The sequence below is a fragment of the Euprymna scolopes genome, chromosome 32 (genome assembly GCF_053919585.1).
Source record: "Euprymna scolopes isolate OS-2025 chromosome 32, ASM5391958v1, whole genome shotgun sequence".
NCBI classification, from domain to species: Eukaryota; Metazoa; Mollusca; class Cephalopoda; order Sepiida; family Sepiolidae; genus Euprymna; species Euprymna scolopes.
Window position 1 is genome coordinate 61,400,573 of NC_136513.1, and position 20,594 is coordinate 61,421,166.

The window sequence follows — 20,594 nt, forward strand, 5'->3', positions numbered from 1 at the left end:
TTTGAAATTATCCTCAACAAGAAAGCATTTAATGTAATCTAGAGTCTGGAAATATGGGAGGAAAAGATTCCAGTAACCATCACAGGCAGGAGGCCTTCGTGTTGGACCTGTGGTGGAGCATTTCACCAATGAGTGTCCACAAAGATTTAAAAAAGCAGCAGGTTCAACAGTAAACTCCAAAAATAAGGTAAGGGTTCACCTGGGCGCTAAGATCGAGCTGCATATAAAGACAGCATCGCCACTATTACTGACTCACAGAAAAGACGATCCTATGGAATTCTTCGACTTTAGCAAAGCTAATCAAAAAAGAGAAAACGAGTGGCTACTCGTCACCGGGAAAAAAACCTGGGAAGACTCTAACTCGACCAAATGCAAGAAGAGAAGAGATTGGAGAAAATGTCTAAAAAGATCTCGGACACAAAAGTTCTTGGAACACAAAAAAACTGGAAAAAAACAATTTAAAGCAGAAAAGACTTGTACACAGTCTCCAAAGAAAAGCTCAAGCTCAAGTGCTCAGTCACCACAACATCATCAGCAGTCCGATCATTAAATACAAACCAACTCTAAAGACTATGCTTCCCCCTACCACTACCTCAATGCAAGGGGAAAAATACAAACTGATACCCCTAAGTGCACCAAAAAAGAATATATCACATATATTATATGATATACATATATATAAAAGTGAATGTGTGTGTGTGTGTGTGAGTGTGTGTGTTTCTGTGTGTGTGTGTACATTTCCCTACGCAATAACTCCGTCTACAGACTTGAAATTTGATATATATATGGCGGTTTTGCAGCTACTACCACAGGCTGCAGGTTTCTTTTAGGGCATCACCGACCGTACCTATGGGTCTACCAACTGGGCCTGAACCGGTGGTCGTGGCGGTAGTGGTGGGATTTTCTCTGGGCCTGATCCGGCTTCCAGATCGAGCCGAAGCCCCCTGTGGGAACTGGACCCCGGGCTAGGCATTTCCGTACTGGAGCCTGGACCAGCTACCCTCACCCTCTGCATCTTCTCCCCGGCTCAGACCCGCTGATTTGCCCTGGCTGAAGATTATATTGGATTTGACTCCAACCACCTCAGACGCAGACTGGCCAGCTGCTTAAGTCAAGCCTGGGAAGGGAGACAACCTGAAAAAAATCGAAAAGGTAAAAAGCAGTTAGTGGCCTCAACAGGAGGTGAGAAAACAAGCAATAAAAACAAAGCTTTAACCAGACCCAAGGGGTCTTTGGATGTCGGGGACAGCCAAAGGGCTAAACAGAAAAGACAGGAAGCCGGTCTTTTCTGTTTATTTAAAAAGAAAATACAATTTTCTTATATATGGGTTGTGGGATTGCATTCACTAGCAAAAGATCTAGCTTATTTGCATATTCTTTTAAACATTCATTTTAATTGATTCCCTATTAGTTTTTTCGGTTTTCTGATCCCACAGGGGGCTTCGACTCCATCTTTAGTTAACTATTACGTGTAATTATATTCATGCAGATATTCTACTTGATTTATACTTGCATAATATTTGCGTAAAAAGTTTATAGTAAACACAAAATTGTTTCCACATATATTTATGTATACGTATATATTTTTGGTTAATCTATCTACCTATATATATATATATATATATATAAAAGTGAACTTGTCTGTGTGTGTGTGTCTGTGTGTCTGTCTACATTTCCCTACGCAATAACTCTGTCAATTTTTAGTCTACAGACTCGAAATTTGATATACAGGGTACTGAGATTTGAGAAAATCGATGGGATCGGTTTTGGGCCAGAAATTTGGTGATTAAGGGTCCAAAGTTCAACGATTTGACCTTTGAGAACTCTACCAAGTCCTCCAACAATTTTCGGTCTACGCACTTTAAATTTTAGATATAGGTTCCTTGGACATGGATCTAACTTAATAACTTGATTTGAGCCCAAAACAATAAATTTTAAGGGGTCATAATAGGGGTCAAATTTTTAAAAAATTGACCTCTGCGGTCTCTTCCAAATTACTCAGACAATTTCTGGTCTAAATATTCGAAATTTTACATAAAGGGTATTCAGCGATAGGGCAAGCTTTTTCATTAGTTTGGGTCGAAAATTTTTAGTTACCAATATATAAATGTATGTATGTATGTCTGTTTGCATGTCTGTCTTAAACTTTCAATAGAGGCGACGGATTTTACCAAAATCAGTATCGTTTTAAAGTTCGACCTTTCAGACCACAAATACCAAAAAATTGGCTAAAAACATTAATATCTTCCCCTTCAACTAGGGACTTTTCTACGGGGGGGGGGTAACTTCCTTCGCCGATATTTTTGGAAGTTATCCTCTCCTTTAGATTGTCTAGCCTTAATTTTTAAAAATGTCGCTTCCGGTTTGGCGGTGGTCGTATGAGTATAAACGTTAGGTTTTACCCTGTTCTTTTCCTCCTTTGCGGTATGGGCTCGAGCCTGCCTTCCTACTACCACTTTTTTTTTTTTTGCTCAACATACACATCCAAACACCCGGGCAACGCCAGGCTGAAATGCTAGTATATATATATATATATATATATATATATTTCCACAGCCAAAAAACGCTGCAGCTCACAAGAACCATGACAGACAACAAACCGAAAGTCCCAAACTCATTTGAGCGAAACTCGAGTCTCTGTTTGCTGATCTGTGTTGGTTAACAGATTTTGTTGTGAGTGTGGCGTTTGCTCAGTTGGCAGAGTGCTTGCCTCGCATGCAAGAGGCTCGGGTTTCAAATCCCAAGTTCGGATATGTCTAACTTATGAGCCCAAATGGGGGCGAAACTTAAGTCTTGGACTTCCAGTTTGTTGACGGTCATGGCTCTTGTGAGCTGCGGCGTTGTTTGGCTACAGAAATAATTGTATAATATCTCATATTCTGAAAATTCTATTATATAAAAGTGAACATGTCTGTTTGTGTGTCTGTGTACATTTCCCTACGCAATAACTCTGTCAATTGTTAGTTTACAGACTCGAAATTTAATACACAGGGTACTGAGATTTGGGAAAATCGATGTGATTGGTTTTCGGCCAGAAAATTAGCAATTAAGGGGTCAAAATTCAACGATTTGACCTTTGAGAACTCTACCAAACTCCTTCGACAATTTTCAGTCTAAACACTTGAAATTATAGATATAGGTTCCTTGGACATAGATCTAACCTTAATTTGAACCGAAAATAATAAATTTTAAAGGGTCAACATTGGAGTCAAAGTTAAAAAAAATTAACCTTCTTTTCTTTTTTTTTGCTCAGGATACACCTCCAAATACCTGGGCAACGCTGGGACGAAATGCTAGTATATCTATAAAAGTGAACATGTCTGTCTGTCTGTCTGTGCACATTTCCCTATGCAATAACTCTGTCAATTTTTAGTCTACAGACTCGAAATTTGCTATACAGGGTACTGAGATTTGGGAAAATCGATGTAATCTGTTTTCGGCCAGAAATTTGGCGGTTAAGGGGCCAAAGTTCAACGATTTGACCTTTGAGAACTCTACCAAAATCCTCCGACAATTTTCGGTTTAAATACTTGAAATTTTAGATATAGGTTCCTTGTACATGGATCTAACTTAATTTGAGCCCAAAACCATAAATTTTAAGGGTTCATAATAGGGGTCAAATTTAAAAAAATTGACCGCTTTTTTTTATTGCTCATCATACACCTCCAAACACCCGGGCAACGCCGGACGTAAATGCTAGTATATTTATAAAAGTGAACGTGTCCGTGTATCTGTCTGTGTGTCTGTGTGTGTACATTTCCCTACGCAATAACTCTGTCAATTTTCAGTCTACATACTTGAAATTTGATATACAGGGTACTGAGATTTGGGAGGAACTTTGTGATCGGTTTCAGCCAGAAATTTGGCTGTTAAGGGGTCAAAGTTCAACGATTTGTGTTTTGAGAACTTTGCCAAACTCCTCCGACAATTTTGAGTCTAAACACTTGAAATTATAGATATAGGTTCCTTGGACATGGATCTAACTTAATAACGTGGTTTAGCCCCAAACAATAAATTTGAAGGGTCATAATAGTGGTCAAAGTTTTAAAAAAATTGACTGCTGCGGTTTCTACCAAATTACTCAGACAATTTCTGGTCTAAACATTTGAAACTTTACATAAAGTGTATTCAGAGATAGGGCAAGCTTTTTCTTCGGTTTGGATCGAAAATTTGTAGTTACCAAAATATAAATGTATGTATGTATGGATGGATGGATTGATGGATGGATGTATATTTGCATTTGTGCCTTAAACTTTCGACAGAGGCGACGGATTTTACCAAGATCAGTATTGTTTTAAAGTTCGACCTTTCATACATATATATATATAAGATCTGTTGTTATTTTTAGCGATATTAACAGCTTGAAACGTTTTTTTTTTTTTTAATGTTATCTCACTTACCTAAGCGAATTGCTTGTCTTTTGTTTTTGTATATAAATGCACTGTCTCTTTTATTGACGGGACGTTTTTTTTTTTGTTGTTTTTTATATTTAAATAATTTTACGTGCATAAGGTAATTCTCCCACCCTCTCATTTCGAAAAACATTTTCATAGACAATTCTATCACCGTTTCTACACAATTACATGATAATTAGAAGACAATTCCAAGCATAATTTCAAGAAAATCTGACAATTTCGTACTGACTTATTTACTCATTAGAATAACGTTAGACACAATATCAATACAATTCTAATAGTGTTCTAAGAATATTTCAAAACGGTTCCAAGACAATTCCAAGATAATTCCCAAGACAAAGGTCAAGAGAATACTAAGACTATTTGAAAAATAATTCAAAAAGAAATCCAAGATCGATTCTGTACAATTTCAAGATAATTTCAAATCATTTTTAATTCTAACGATTATTATTAATCGAAAAACAATTCCAAAGACAATTCTAAGAATGTTACAAGACCGATTCAACACAATTCCAAACAATCTCAATGACAATCAATTGAAACAGGATTCTAATAAAAGTACAAGACAATTTAATGATATTTCCCTCATTATTTGAAGACAATTTCAAAGACAATTTCAAGATATTTTAAAGATAATTCCAACACAAATTCAAGGTGAAATGCTAGACTATTTAATTCTAAAAACAAATCTCAATGTAATTTCGCGAAAATTCCAAAGAAATTCTTCAAACAATTCTATGATAATTCTAATTCACGGCTAAAATAATCACTTACGCATCAGAGGTTTTATACTTTATTTCGCATGAATGAAACTTTGATTGAATACTTAAGTTTTTCTTTCTTTTCTTTCTTTTATTTATGATGACCTTAATTTTTTTTCTTTATTTTTCATTTGATGTTATGTCATTGCATGGAGAGTTATGCATAGTTTAATATGTAACGCAGCGCTCAAGAAGTCCAAAGCCTAACTAATAAAGCAACAATTTCAAGGTAAAATTTAACGTCGTTCATCCACATACTTAAAAAGAACGAAGACAACGAAGATTTTCAAAAAAAAAGGAAAGCGGAAATTCATCTGTAAAAACAAAGCTTTGAAAAAATATGTACTTCATATTATTCTTTTAAGGCAAAACGGGGAGAAGCACTAAATTATTGTTTCTCCCCAATCTTGTCTCAAACCAAAATAAATTTTAAATATTTTTGTTTGCTAAAATATGGTTTTACCTTTTGGAATTCGACATTGAATGATAGTTTTGAATTCATTAGTTTTGTTATCAAACTGCCAATCTTGAGAAAGTCGAACGTCAGGTACTTGACCAATTTTTGGATTTGCTGAAAGAAAAGACATAATCATTACTGAAAGTTTAATTAACACAATAATTATGCGTTGGTACGTGTAGGTTGAGATGGAAATAAGTAAATAAACAAAGAATGAAAAATTAACTTGCAACCATGATTATTTTCATCCGATATTTCGTTTCAGTTGTGAAATTTTGTCGTAAAACAATAATTGAAATGAAACACGATTTTACGTTTGTCGTTTTCTACGCTTATTGACTTATTCCTATCTATCTATCTATTTATCTATCTCTCTCTCTCTCTCTCTCTCTCTCTATATATATATATATATATATATATATATATATATATATATATATATATATATATATAGGGCGATTTAATGATTCTTTAAACTGAGACTTTTTGATATAATAAAAGCTCGACATACAGGTAGAGCTTAGATACAAAAGAAAATTATATTAATAATAAAAAATATATGCTGGTGTATATAGATTTATTAATCAATTTGAAACAAGGGAAGACAATATACATGACTACACACTATATCTATATTGCATTCCCTTATTTCCAATTAAATAAATCTATATATACCAGTACATATTTTTCTATTATCAATATATTTTCCTCTTTATATATATATATATATATATATATATATACTAGCATTTCAGCCCGGCGTTGCCCGAGTGCTTGGATGTGTGTGTTGAGACAAAAAAAAAGTGGTAGTAGAAAGGCAGGCTCGAGCCCGGTACACAAAGGACGAAAAGAATAGAGAAAAAACGTGACGTCTTTGTCGTTACGACCACCGCCAAACCAGAAGTGATGTAGGTTTTAATTAAGGCTAGGCAATAGAAAGGAGAGGATAACTTTAAAAAATATCGGAGAAAAAAGTCCCCCCCCTGTAGAAAAGTGCCCAGCTGAAGGTGAAGATATTAATGTTTTTAGTAAATTTTTCGATATTTGTCATCTGAAAGGTCGAACTTTAAAACGATACTGATCTTGGTAAAATCCGTCGCCTCCGGCGAAAGTTTTGGGCAGAGACGCAAACATACATACATACATACATTTATATATTGGTAACTAAAAATTTTCGACCGAAACCGATTAAAATCTTGCCCTATCTCTGAATACCTTTTGTGCAAAATTCCAAATGTTTAGACCAGAAAGTGTCTGAGTAATTTGGTAGAAACCGCAGAGGTCAATTGTTTTTAATTTGACCCAAACTATGACCCCTTAAAATTTATCGTTTTGGGCTCAAATCAAGTTATTAAGTTAGATCCATGTCCAAGGAACCTATATCTATAATTTCAAGTGTTTAAACCGAAAATTGTCGGAGGACTTGGTAGAGATGTTAAAGGTCAAATCGTTGAACTTTGACCCCTTAATATCCAAGTTTCTGGCCGAAAATGAATTGCGCATATTTTCCCAAATCTCAGTACCCTGTATATCAAATTTCGAGTCTGTAGACTAAAAATTGACAGAGTTATTGCGTAGGGAAATGTAGACAGACACACACACACAGACAAGTTCACTTTTATATATATATATATATATATATATATATATATATATATATATATATATATATAGGTAGATAAATAGATAGATAGATAGAAAGATTAACCAAAAATATATACGTATACATAAATATATGTGGAAACAATTTTGTGTTTACTATAAACTTTTTACGCAAATATTATGCAAGTATAAATCAAGTAGAATATCTGCATGAATATAATTACACGTAATAATTAACTAAAGATGGAGTCGAAGCCCCCTGTGGGATCAGAAAACCGAAAAAACTAATAGGGAATCAATTAAAATGAATGTTTAAAAGAATATGCAAATAAGCTAGATCTTTTGCTAGTGAATGCAATCCCACAACCCATATATAAGAAAATTGTATTTTCTTTTTAAATAAACAGAAAAGACCGGCTTCCTGTCTTTTCTGTTTAGCCCTTTGGCTGTCCCCGACATCCAAAGACCCCTTGGGTCTGGTTAAAGCTTTGTTTTTATTGCTTGTTTTCTCACCTCCTGTTGAGGCCACTAACTGCTTTTTACCTTTTCGATTTTTTTCAGGTTGTCTCCCTTCCCAGGCTTGACTTAAGCAGCTGGCCAGTCTGCGTCTGAGGTGGTTGGAGTCAAATCCAATATAATCTTCAGCCAGGGCAAATCAGCGGGTCTGAGCCGGGGAGAAGATGCAGAGGGTGAGGGTAGCTGGTCCAGGCTCCAGTACGGAAATGCCTAGCCCGGGGTCCAGTTCCCACAGGGGGCTTCGGCTCGATCTGGAAGCCGGATCAGGCCCAGAGAAAATCCCACCACTACCGCCACATGGTCCAGGCTCCACTCCTTTGCCTAGACTGGGTTCTGGTGGTCGTGTCCCTGTGATGCCCTAAAAGAAACCCGCAGCCTGTGGTAGTAGCTGCAAAACCATCAGCGGTGGTACCAGCAGCCCCTGAAAAGCCAGCCGGAGGAGACCTCAACAGCGGAAGCAACACCATACGATGGCTGGACCAAGGTGGTCAAGAAGAATTCAAGAGCTATGAAGACCCCATCCACAAAACAGTGGCCCCCGGATGTACAAGGTCGGTCAGTTCCCGCAGGGTCGTCCAGTGACGTTTCTTCCATCAGTAAATCCAAAATCGATGCTGTGAGTGGCCTCGTCCAAATCAGAAGGCGAGCAGGAGAAAGACACACAAGCAGAGACAAATGACGGCAGCAGTGAGGCTTTTGCGGCAGAGTGCCAAGGCCAAAAGCAATCAAAAAGGAAGCAAGAAGTGAAAAAGACCAAGAAGGTCGGGTCCTGTTCCCCATCCCCCATGAACGTAGAGAATACTGTCTCTACGGTTCAGTCACCTGAAACCCGAACCCTAACCCCATCGGCTGAATCAAAATCCCCACCCCTTTTTTATTCCCCCATAGCTGTTGCTAGATCCTTGTCCCGGGAGAGGCCGGAGACACCCCACAACAGAAGAGCTGCCTCTGCTTTTCCAATACAGAGAGAGAAAACGAAGAAGCTCCCCTATCTTCCAGGAGACTGAATATGCGATGTAGACCCCCTTCATGCTGATAGTTATATCATGCAGCGTCATAGGGGTCTACTTAGGGTGCTCCGGAATTTAGAGTGGAGAGAACGAAAATCACCAACCCAAAGAATTTCGCAAACGCCTCCTTAGTCATGACCTTTGTGCGCCACACAAAAGTTGGTCGCAAAAAGGCCATGTGGAATATGACTGAGGAGGTGAAGAGGGGCACAGCTTCCTCAACAAGCTGGCACCCAGATGCGAAAGGAGGGTCCCTATTTACGTCGACCCTAGTTTTTATAGGGCTCTGAAGTTAACATTCCCATTGGATGTCGGGGGTATTGCATGAGATGGACGAGCAACGTCCGAGTTGCTTTCGGGCAACCTTGCCCAATCTTGCGGCATACTTGGCACAAAAGACTTTAGGCCGGTGGTTGTCGATGAATAGGCACACTGGCCATGTCCTTGAGCCTTGTTAGCTTGAACGTAAGGGGCATGAGGTGCTGAAGCAAAGCCGCTAAGGTACTGAGGGACCTCATGTCCATTAACATAGATGTGGCTATGTTACAGGAGACTCCATACAATTCCGTTGACGATCATCGGGTGCTGGAGGGGCATTATGATGTCTTTTCAGCATACAGTGATAGTCAAAGTAGGGGGGTTTCTTTGTTAGTTAGGTGCACCCTTTCTGCAATGGTTAGCATTGTTCACGCGGATATTGATGGTAGACTGATCGTGGCCGTGGCAAATAGCGCATTTTGAGTCGTCGTGGTGTATGCGCCCAATTGCGTACGGGAGCAGGTTTCCTTTTTTCGGCGGTTGGAGGTGTTTGTCGGGGGTTCGGTTAGTGGGGGCGGTTACCTGGATTAGGTGGTGGGTAAATGCCAAATCTAGTATTAGAGACTTCTCTGTATAATATGGCGAACGCCTCGCCCTAGATAGGGCCAAGGCAGAGAAGCGGCTAGAGGATAGTCTATCCCGGGCAATGGAGGTGGGGGGATTTCTTAGAGATAGGCCTAGCTAAGGCAGACCTGAGTCGTTTGGCTAGCGAACGATATCAGGGCCAGGTTGTTAGGGCTAGAATTAAAAAGATGCCCAACGAAGCTGTGAATGTGGACAAATCAGAACGAGTCTATTCATTTGGGCGCAAATCGGATAATTATATTCGTACGATAAGAACTACGCTGTGAAGGGGAGATCGATTCAAAACAATTTGCATTTCATTCGTACAGTCCTAGAAAACCTAGAAGACGACACCAAAGCCGTGCTGATCAATTCAGATCAGTCCAAGGCGTTTGATAGGGTGGATCATCGTTTCCTGATGGCTGCTTTGGGTCCGCCTTCTGCAGATAGATTTCCATTTTGTATGCTCGGTCAACGGCAGTTGTGCAGGTCAACGGGGTGCAGTTGGCGCCGTTCGCGGTTTCTCGGTCGGTGCGACAGGGGTGTCTGCTCTCGCCCATGTTATATGTCCTCGCGTTGGAACCATTCCTTAGGAACGTGAGGTCCAGGGTGGCTGGACCGGCTCTGCGCGGTATTGCTCTTCCTGGCGGTGCACAAGCCAGTGTTTCGCGTTTGCCGATGATGTCACCGTATTTGTTTCAAGTGTTGTTGATATTATTATGGTAATTAAGGCTCTCAAGCGTTATGAAAAAGTTACAGGGATGTAGTCAATCTCACCAAATCCGTTGGCCCGAGGTTGGCCGCTTGGTGGGGATCGAATGCTCTGCCTGGTGCATTTGTCTGGACGGATGGCCCAGTTTGGATCCTTAGTGTTTAGTTTGGACCCAGTCTCTTTCTTGATAAGAATTGGTCGAAGGTACAGACCAAGGTCGAAGCATCTGTGAGGGTTTGGCTTTGAAGGGGATTGTCCCTTAAAGGGTAGAGCGGAGGCATGTGCTACTTACATGTTTCCGCTGATCCTTTACTGGCTGGCTGTACTTCCTCTGCCTGCAGTCCGTATGGCGGCCTTAATGCGTGCGCTCTTCTCACTGTTGTAAAATGAGTGACAGCTGCTTGTCCGTAGACAGGTCTGTAGTCAACGTGTTGTAGATGGGGGCCTGGGGATGCCTGACCTGGCACGTCATAAAAATGCCGAAATGTTGGCATTCCTGAGTAGAACACTAATTGAGGATTCTGATTGGGGTCCCGCGGTTGGTGAAACATTCCCCAACCTTATCCCTAATCACTTAATTGAATGCCATAGAAGACCAAGGGGGCAATCACAATTCCTCAACAAATGCCGAAATGCGCTTAGAGCGATGCCAGGATCCCTTGACTCTTAGAAGGGCATTGTATCGGGGTTTAGTGGTGGGGACTGCTTCAAACCCGCTTGAGGAGCGGTTGCAGCTGTCGGAGGGGGAGGTCCGCTCTCTATGGAATTGGGAACCAGGCCGGGATATCTTAACAATTCCAAATTTTCCCTGACCTGGCGATTGGTTAGAAACGCTTTACCCCTCAATGACATACTGTTCAGAATTGGTATGGTATTTAGTTCTTTTTGTCCACAGTACGAGGAAGATAGCTTAGAAACTGTAGAGCATGCATTTTTTACTTGTTCCAAGCTCAGTGAATTCTGGGGTTATGTCAGTGAGGTCATAGCTCGCATTGTCCCTGATCAGGTGACAATCCAGGATTTAGTATCCGTAGTCTATAACACAGATCCCTTGTGGCCTAGGGAGGAACAAATGGTGTTCCTAGCGACCTTGGCCGTAGCTAGACTAGTAGTGTCGGTTTTACCTCCGCCCATCACCCGCATATATCATACGCATCACCATTCCATCCTTCATATATCATACGCATCACGCTTCATTCCTCATTGTTTCATTGTAAATTAAATTATTATTTTTTAAAAAATCATTGTAAAAAAAAAAAAGTCATTGTATATTTACAATGACTTTTTTTCTTTTTTTTTTACAATGATTTTTTTTTAAATTTGTAAATATTGTTCATGTCATCTGGGGCTTTAAGTAGATCCAACCCGTAGAGTGAATGCGGTATTGTGGTGACTGCAACTAGTTATAGGGAACAGACCAAGTAGACGACCTCCGACCACCATTTTCCCCAATTTAGCACTTTGGCTGTCCCCGACATCCAAAGACCAGCTACCAGACCCCTTGGTCTGGTTCAAAGCTTTGTTTTATTGTTTGTTTTCGCCTCCTGTTGAGGCCACTAACTGTTTTTTCCTTTTTGATTTCTTTCAGGTTGTCTCTCTCTTCCCAGGCTCGACTTAAGCAGCTGGCCGGTCCACATCTGAGGTGGTTGGAGTAAAATCCAATACAATCCTCAGCCAGGCCAAATTGGCGGGTCTGAGCCGGGGAGAAGATGCAGAGGGGGAGGGTAGCTAGTCCAGGCTCCAGTGCAGAAATGCATAGCCCAGGGTCCAGTTCCCAGAGGGGTCTTTGGCCCAATCAGAGGGCTGGATCAGGCCCTGAGAAAGTCCCACCACCACCGCCACACAGTCCAGGCTCCACTCCTTTGCCTAGCCCAGGTTCTGGTGGTTGTGTCCCTGGCATGGCCACTGGTTCAGGCCCAGTTGATAGACCATTAGGTATGGTCGGTGCTGCCCCCCGCACCGTATCTGTAGAGGAGTTCGTCGCACTACCCAGCAGTGGTAGGTTTAGGCCAGCTAGATCCGGCTTGGTGGGATCGGCAGAGGAAGAGGGCTTTAACTGTTAGCCCTCCCGCCCATAGGAGGACAGAACACCTAGGGACAGGAATAAAACCATCCACCTTTGCCGATTTCTCGACTTTGAGAACCACCAACCCGGATCAGGCGTTTACAAACTCAGTACCAGACGACCGGGAAGAAGCCATCAACATCCTCTCACTGCTGGACTCTCAACATCACATTGGGAAGCGATCTACGGTGCAGCACTGATGAAAGCAGCCAGGACGAAAGTGAGACCAGACTGCCAGGCGAAGCAAGAGCATCCCATCCCAGGAAAAAGAAGGGGGCTGCTCTGACAGACACCAAGAGTGGGGCAGCAGGTACCACAGCCACGAAGAAGCTGAGGAGACGACGAAGCTGGCAAAGGCGGACACTTCATGGAAAGGGTTAAACTTCAAGCCAGAATGCATGGACAAAAGGAGGACAAAGGTGTCGGTGCTCGGCATCCCAAGCTGTGTCAGTGCCGAAAATGTAGGTGCAATACTCTCACAGTATGGAGACATCGAAGAAGTCATTTCTGCACGTGGCCCCCGAAATATACTCACCGGAGATTACCACCTGAGAATGAGAGTGGATAAACCAGGATTCAGGGCTATCCCGGTGCAGCTGACATGCGAAACCTGGACCATGTCTATAATAGTAGAAGGAAGGAGGCTGCATTGTTGGCATTGCCACCTGCCAGGTCACGCGGCGAAGGTGTGCCCAAAGAAAGTTCAAGCAACAGCGCCTCCTCTCGAGGAAACTACAAAGACCATAGAAAAGATGCAGGAGAAGCAGGCAGATTCCATGAAACAAAACAAGCTGGAGTGGCAAGTCGAAGGAAGGCTACCACCACCAGAAGAGGGAAAGAGATAGAGAAGAAGAGGAGGAAAAATCAGGAGTAAAGAGAAAGCTCTCACAATATTCCTCAGAGTTTTCTCTCACTCGGAAGCCAAAGTCAAAGAGGGACAAAAAATCGAAATTTAAAGACACCCCACACCCCAATCCCCGTTACAGAGAGGCGAGCAAACCCCACCCCTATTTAACACCCCACCAGAAGAGATGGAAGGGCCAGAAGAGCCAGAAGGAGAGGAAGCAGAAGAAAAACAAGAAGAACGCAAAGAACAAGTAGCAAAGGAAAAAGAGGAGGAAGAAGTGGAGAAAGTAGTTGAGGTCGAACCCACACCTGCTCCAGAGAAAAGTCAAATAGAAAAGACCAGGAAGACGCCATTTTTGCCTGGTGTGCAAGCTTTTTCTAGTCTCGCACAAAAACATGCATTCACATCTGAAGCCATTTTTCTTGTCATACACATACGCGCACACAAACATACACGCACACGTATATATAGATATATTCACGTTCACGTACATACACTCACATTCATGTGCATACACACACACGCTAACGTACACATATGTGTGCACATGTACGCACACATGGACATCACTTCCCTTTAAAAGAAATCCACACATACGCATAAGACCACTGGAAACAACTATAAAAGCAAGAGACATAAGCTATTTTCCTTTCAATCCGGCTTCCGACCTGAGAGGTCGACGGACCAACCAGTCCCTCCTGGGGCGCGCGCACCCGCGTGCTCACGTCACCTGCTACTATGTGTTGGGGCAAGAGTCAACAGACAGTACGTACACCTTACATGCTTTCTATCTCCATGAACTGGATTAATTCTCTCTCTCTCTCCAACAATAGACTTTCCCTCTCACCAGCTAACAGCGAGAGACGCACGCCAAACTGGATTGACTTTCTAACTCTCTCTCTACAACAATAGACTTTCCTTCTCACCAGTTAACAGTGAGAGACGCATGCCAAACTAAACACGTGCTGTACCCTTTTCTTTCATTTGTTTCTTCACAAAATAAATCCTAGTTTGTTTATTTCAATTTAACACGTTGTTCGTTTCTTCCTCAAAGCAATTCATTTTTCCTATTTTGCACCACTACACTGGAAAACGAATCTGTGAGGCAGATAGCTGTGATGCACAAGCGGGGCTGAATGCCAGGCAGAAATGCAACTGGCGAACTTCACTCACATGAACAAGAAAGAAGTCCAGGACCCAACCAATTTTCCCAAGGCACCCATGATGATCACCTTTGTGTGAAAGGAGAAGGGGGCGCGGGTAAAGGCGTTATGGCGGATGATCAGGGAAGCCAAGCAGGCAATACAGGCTCTCAAATTAGTGGAGGACGGCCACCCATCATTGACTCAAATTGTAACCAAATGCGAAAGGAGGGTTCCTCTTTATGTTCACCCATCCCTGTATAGAGCATTGAAAATAACATTTTCCCTGGACGTTGGTGGTCTTGCACGGAACTGTCAGTACACAACAGAGTTGCTGACTGGCAGTGGCATTATCGGGCAGGCATTTGGCGTCCTCATCTCTGAGGATTTTAGACCCGTACTCGACAGATACTACTAGTTAGGGAATAATGGCAACCTTAAACCTAGCTAGTTTAAATGCGAGGAGCATGAGATCCAGAAGCAAGGCTGCTTGCGTGCCGAGGGATCTCATGGACCTTGAAGTAGATATAGCCACAATACAGGAGACCCACTTTATTGGGCCCGGGGATTGCGGTGTGCTGGAGAACGACTTTGATGTTTACTTAGCATATGACAATATTCATAGCTGTGGGGTTTCTATGCTAGTGAGTTGCACCCTGACTGTGATGGTTACTGTAGTTCACACGGGCGTTCATGGAAGCCTGGTCGTGGTTGATGTTGCCGTTAAAAGTGGTAAGTTCCGGATTTTGGCTGCTTATGCGCCCAATATCACTGGGGAGAGGATCTCCTTTTTTCTGCAGGTGGAGGTGTTCCTATCAGCGGGTCTGGAGCAGGTAGTGTTAATGGGGGACTGTAATACCATCCTGGACCCTAAGATAGATAAGGTCGGGGGGGATAGAGGGTCAGAGAGGTGTGAAAGCAGCCTGTCTGACCTGATGGCCTCATGCAATCTTGTTGACAGATTCCGTCTGGATCACCCGGGGAGGGAGATGTGGACGTGGCAAAAAAGTGTGGCCTCCTGTCCAAGTACCTACTTGGATAGGATGTTAGTTAGAAGAGGCGACATAGATTTTTTATCTTGTCCCACGTTCCACTGGCTAGGTCATTCAGACCATAAATTAGTAATGCCCGATTTGAGAGTAGGTAATAGGCCTAGGTTGGCTGACTACTGGAAGTTGAACCCCTCCTTATTGGAGAAGAGAGACTTCCAGGAACAGCTGACAACACTAATTCAGTGGGAGTTAGTGGGGGCGGTTACTAATTCAGTGGGAGTTAGTGGGGGCGGTTACTGGTGGGTTAATCTTCAGGCCAGCATAACGTCATTACTGTGTTGAAGCAGGTTGGCCATAACAAATCTCCGGGGCTCAATGGTCTGCCCTACGAACTGTAGTGGAGGATGTCGCCCATGTTTGTTCCTCTCCTGACGGGTGTGTTTAACCACTGGTTTGCTCAGGGATCCATCCCTGGGCAGGTAACCAAAGGAGTGGTCACTCTATTGAAGAAAAGAGAGTGGCATGGTGGGGAGGACTTAGATGATTATAGGCCCATCACTCTGCTAAACACAGAGTTGAAGATTTTGTCCCACGTTCTTGAAAACCGACTGCAGGTTGTTATCGGCGACTTGGTCGAACCAGATCCGACTTGCTATGTGAAGGGGAGATCGATTGAAAACAACTTGCACTTGGTGCACACGATCATAGAGGGATTAGAAGACGACACAGAAGCTGTGCTGACCAATTTAGATCAGTCCAAAGCGTTCGATAGGGTCGACCATGGTTTCTTGGAATCTGTTATGGAGACTGCCCGCTTTGGTCCGGACTTCCGCAAGAGGATCTCTGTTCTGTAATCCTGCAGTAGCGGTACAAGTAAGTGGTAGGTTGTTGAAGTCCTTTAGGGTCTCTCGGTCAGTGTGCCAGGGTTTCCGCTGTCACCTCTGTTGTATGTCCTAGCGTTGGAGCCCTTCCTTTGCAAATTAAGGGATGAGGCAGCTAGACCAGTCCTGCGCGGCATAGCTTTACCTGGCGGCAAAGTTTCCAGGATGTCCACTGATGATGTCAGCATCTTTGTAGGGCAAAGCATCGATGTTAAAGCTGCGATGGAGGCAGTCGCTGAGTATGAAGAAGTCACAGGGAGCGTAGTCAATTGCAGCAAGTCTGTTGGTCTGCAGTTGGGCGCCTGGACCAGGGTACACTCACTTTTAGGTGAGTTCGGCTGAATGGATGGTAAAGATTCTCGGTGTGTGGTTTGGGCCTGGACTCCAGCTGGACAAAAATTTGTCGGAAGTCATCAGTAAGGACTTGGATTCGCAGGGGCTTGTCCCTGAAGAGTCGTGTGGAGGCGTGCGCAACTTACGTCTTTCTGCTGATCCTTTACCGCTTGTCAGTACTTCCCCTGCCTGCGGACCGCTGTAAGGCTTTAGAGTGAATTCTTTTTCAAAATTCTTTGGAAAGGGGTAAAGCCGTATGTCTGTAGACAGGTCTGTACACAGAAACTCAGTGAGGGAGGCTTGGGAATGCCTGACTTATTAAGTCATAAGTACGCTAAAAGATTGGCGTTCTTGAGTCGGACACTGCTTGAGGAATTGCACTGGTTACCAGTTGTGGAGCAAGCTTTTCCATAGCTCATATCCGCCCCTGCCACTGACAGTTGAAAAAAAAGACCGGTGGGGGAATCGCAGTTCCTCTCCGAATGCCGGGCTGCCCTTAAGGCATTGTTGGGGTCCAGTGACCTTGCACGGCCTAGGAGGAGGCTATATCGGGATTTAGTGGCGAGGACTGCAAAAGATCTGCTGGTTGAGCGGCTGCACATGTCGAGGGGGGAGGTCCTCTCTCAGTGAAATTGGACGCCAGCCAGAAGCTTTTTAAGTAATTCAGAGTTTTCAATAACATGGAGGCTTGTCCAGAATGCGCTGCCACTTTTTGGCGTGCTTGCCAGGTATTGCAAGAGGGATAAATATGTTTCCTTTTGCCCCCGCTGCAAGGAGGATGAGGTTGAAGCAAGAGATCATGCCCTTTTTCTTTGCAGCGGAGTTCGGTGGCTCTGAGAGTATGTCAGAGAGGTAACGGCTCGCATCGACCCCGAGCGATTGGTGCCACTGGATTTAGCGTATGTCGTCGACAACATGGACCTGCCGTTTTCTGGGGAGAAATGGTTGGTGTTTCTCGCGATCCTAGCTGTAGCTAGGTTAGTGACGTGGGTTACACGTTTTAAAATTGTCTATGGGGTTGAATCTGTTTCGGATCAGGATCTGGTCGCTTACTTTTAGCATCAACTTAAAGTGAAGATCAGATGCGATTGGAAAAGATTACATCGCATAAACTTTGATAGGAGATGAGTGCACAACACTAGTTTGTGCATCTGATGAGGCGTTAGATTTGAGTTTGTTTTCCCACCCTATTGGTATTGGTCAGGCAGTGTTAAGGTTCCATGAAACCCAGCCCCGAACAAAGTTTAATAGAGTAGGGTTAGTTAGATTTTAACCATTCGAGTGAAAAATACTTTATTAAGTACTAGACTAGGGCAAGTATGATTGTTGATTTTGTCCCCGATTTTATCTTTTCATCGGCACTACGAGAGCTTTCAAAGATGCCCACTTCCTCCTACTCACCTTGTGCCTAAGTGCTTTGGACCCCAAATGAGGCTCTGGCAGTAGATAAAGCTAGGGCCGGGGCCAAACACTAAACAAAAAAAAATAAATAAATAGAAAAGAGGTTTTCCTTTTTTCTGTTGTTCTTGGCCTTTTGGCCAAGATCAAAGTGTACCCTTCTATCGAGAGCCGTCACAGACTGCGGGGAGAATCTGCCTACATGAAAGGGTGCCGAGCCGTGCTAAAACGACTACCAAGGTCCAGCGACCTTATGACTGCTACCCGTAGGGAACTCCACAGGGATCTAGTGAAGGGGGCCGCCGACGACCCGCTATGCGCGCTTTTGGGTTAGCAGTAGAGTGAGATCCGCTCTGTGTGGAGCTGGGCAATTTGGAGTTCTCTCTGACCTGCCGATTGGCCCGAAATGCACTTCACCTCAACAACATACAATGCAGTTCCGGGTTTTTGGAGTCGCCTGATTGTCCCTGTTGTGGGACAATGGCTGTAGAAACGACTGATCATGCTTTCTTCGATTGCCGCGAACTCAGCCGGTACTAGTCGTATGTCAGCGAGGTGACGGCTCGCATCGATCCTGAGCATCCTCTCCCAATTACCGTATCCAATGTCGTGGACAACATGAGGCCGATGTGGGACCGGGAAAGACAAATGGCCTACGTTACGATCCTGGCCGTGAGGAGAATGGTGATTTGTACATCGCGTCTGCAAGGTTGCCAGGATATAATAATACCCTAACTCGCTACAAGAAAATAATGAAACGAATGGAGTTGAAGGAAACAAAGACTCAATTGATGGATAAGATAAACGTGTCGTTTATTTACTGTTGAAAGAATGAATGTTTTAGATATAACACGTGTTCATGTCCGTGCAGGTGTAACCATCGTTTGTTGCGGGATTGGTATTATAAAAGGAAAAAGGAAATGTGTGTTCATCTCACGTTCGGATCACTGTCGTTTGTTCGCGCGTGGGAAGAGAAGTGAGTAATGTAATGGAACGAGAAATGGCAGTCCATCGTGTAGACAAAGAAAAGGATAGAGAGTTGACATCAGTTAGCAGTCAGCTACGCGAAGGTGTTCTCAGGGACCAGTAGTAGATAGACAGAGGAAGAGTGAGAATGTGTACGTATGGTCTGTTAGCTTTTTGTCCCACATAGTAGTGAATGGTTCTAAAAGGAAGAAGCTGCCCGTTGCTCTCTCTTTTATAGGTGTTTCCGGTGGTCTTCTGCGCATGTGTGGATTTCCTTTGAAAGGAAGTGACGTCGTCCATCTGTGTGCGTACGTGTGCACAGGTGTGAGTACATGTGTGTACGTTAGCGTGTGTGTATATACATGTGAATGTGAGTGTATGTACGCGAATGTGAATATATGTATGTGTGTGGACGTGGGCGCGTATGTTTGTGTGCGCGTATGTATGCAACAAGTAATATAGCTTGAAATGTGAACGTGCTTTTGTGTGAGACTAGAAAAGGCTCACGCAATACTCCCCTTCCTAGGAAAAAAAAAATATATGCAGTATATATATATTTATACATATATATATATTTTTTTTTTGTAAGTAATGTTTTCAGCAATTGATTTTTCGTCCTGTTTTTTTTTTTTCTGGTGTTGGTGTGGTTGTTTGAATAAAACGTCAAAAACGGTGTGTGTTCGTAAAAAAAAAAGTATTTACTCACGCGTGGAAAAGGCGTTTACTCTTTTTTTTTTTTTAGGCTGACATTTGTTTGTTTGGTTTTTTTGTTGCGTGCTGACATTCGGAACGAGTTGCTTGACAGAGAAGTGAATTGTTCGTTTGGAAGGAAAATTTTTTTGTTTCGTGGTGACGTCGTGTGTCAAATTGACAGTATTTTCGCAAGTGAGTCTGCGGTAATGTGTCCATTGTTTGGACAGGCGCTAGTTGCGCATTCATTCTTGTTGAACAATTAGTGTGGTTGCTGTTGTCTTCACATGTGAGTTTGCGGTAGTGTGTGTACATTGTCTGTATGGGCGTTTGTTGTGCATTCGTTCGTGATTGCCGGCTGTCAACAAAACTTCCAAGTTGTGAGTTTATCAGCGTGCGTGGTGCATCTCAACTCGTATTGTTGATTCAACTTCTTCCTATGTGTTGATAGGGATGTCCTGTAATTGTTTCTTTGTTGTTGCGTCTGATGTGCGGGAGGGAATGTGTATAGGCCTATGTGATTTTGCTCCTCGCGTTTGTTGGTAATGTCAGGAAACCGTGAAAAATCTTTGTCGAGCTCGAATTTTTCTTTAAATTCGCTACGAAGTCGACAGCTCTGTGTTTACTTTTCTACCGAGTCTGACGAGGGGTTTCGTTATTGGTGTTCGTTGAGGTTCTTGTCGGTAGCAGTTCACTTGTTTTTCTTGTTAAAAAGTTCGTTTTTTTCTTTATCAAATAAAATGCGCGTCTCACTCAAAACAATTAATTTAAAAAAAGGTAGGGTCGCCATGCCTGTTCATTTCGCGCCAGTCGGGCACCAGTTTGTTATGGACTTGTGGCATAGGAGGCAATGCTTGTTCGTCTCGCGTTCGGTTGTCACCATTTTGTGGTGGTCGTGCAAAATAGGGAAAGTGAATTGTCTCGA

At 42.9% G+C, this 20,594-nt stretch overlaps 1 protein-coding gene across 4 annotated transcripts in view; it reads right to left on the reverse strand.

Annotated features, from left to right (window-relative positions):
- The window catches only part of LOC145256383 (uncharacterized), a 1,175,042-nt gene that overhangs the window by 940,878 nt on the left and 213,570 nt on the right, over nt 1-20,594 (reverse strand). For all 4 annotated transcript variants that reach the window (XM_080115220.1, XM_080115219.1, XM_080115221.1 and 1 more), the window contains one exon: nt 5,640-5,747. In XM_080115220.1, the coding sequence (XP_079971346.1) occupies nt 5,640-5,747 (108 nt within the window). The remainder of the gene's footprint in view (nt 1-5,639; nt 5,748-20,594) is intronic.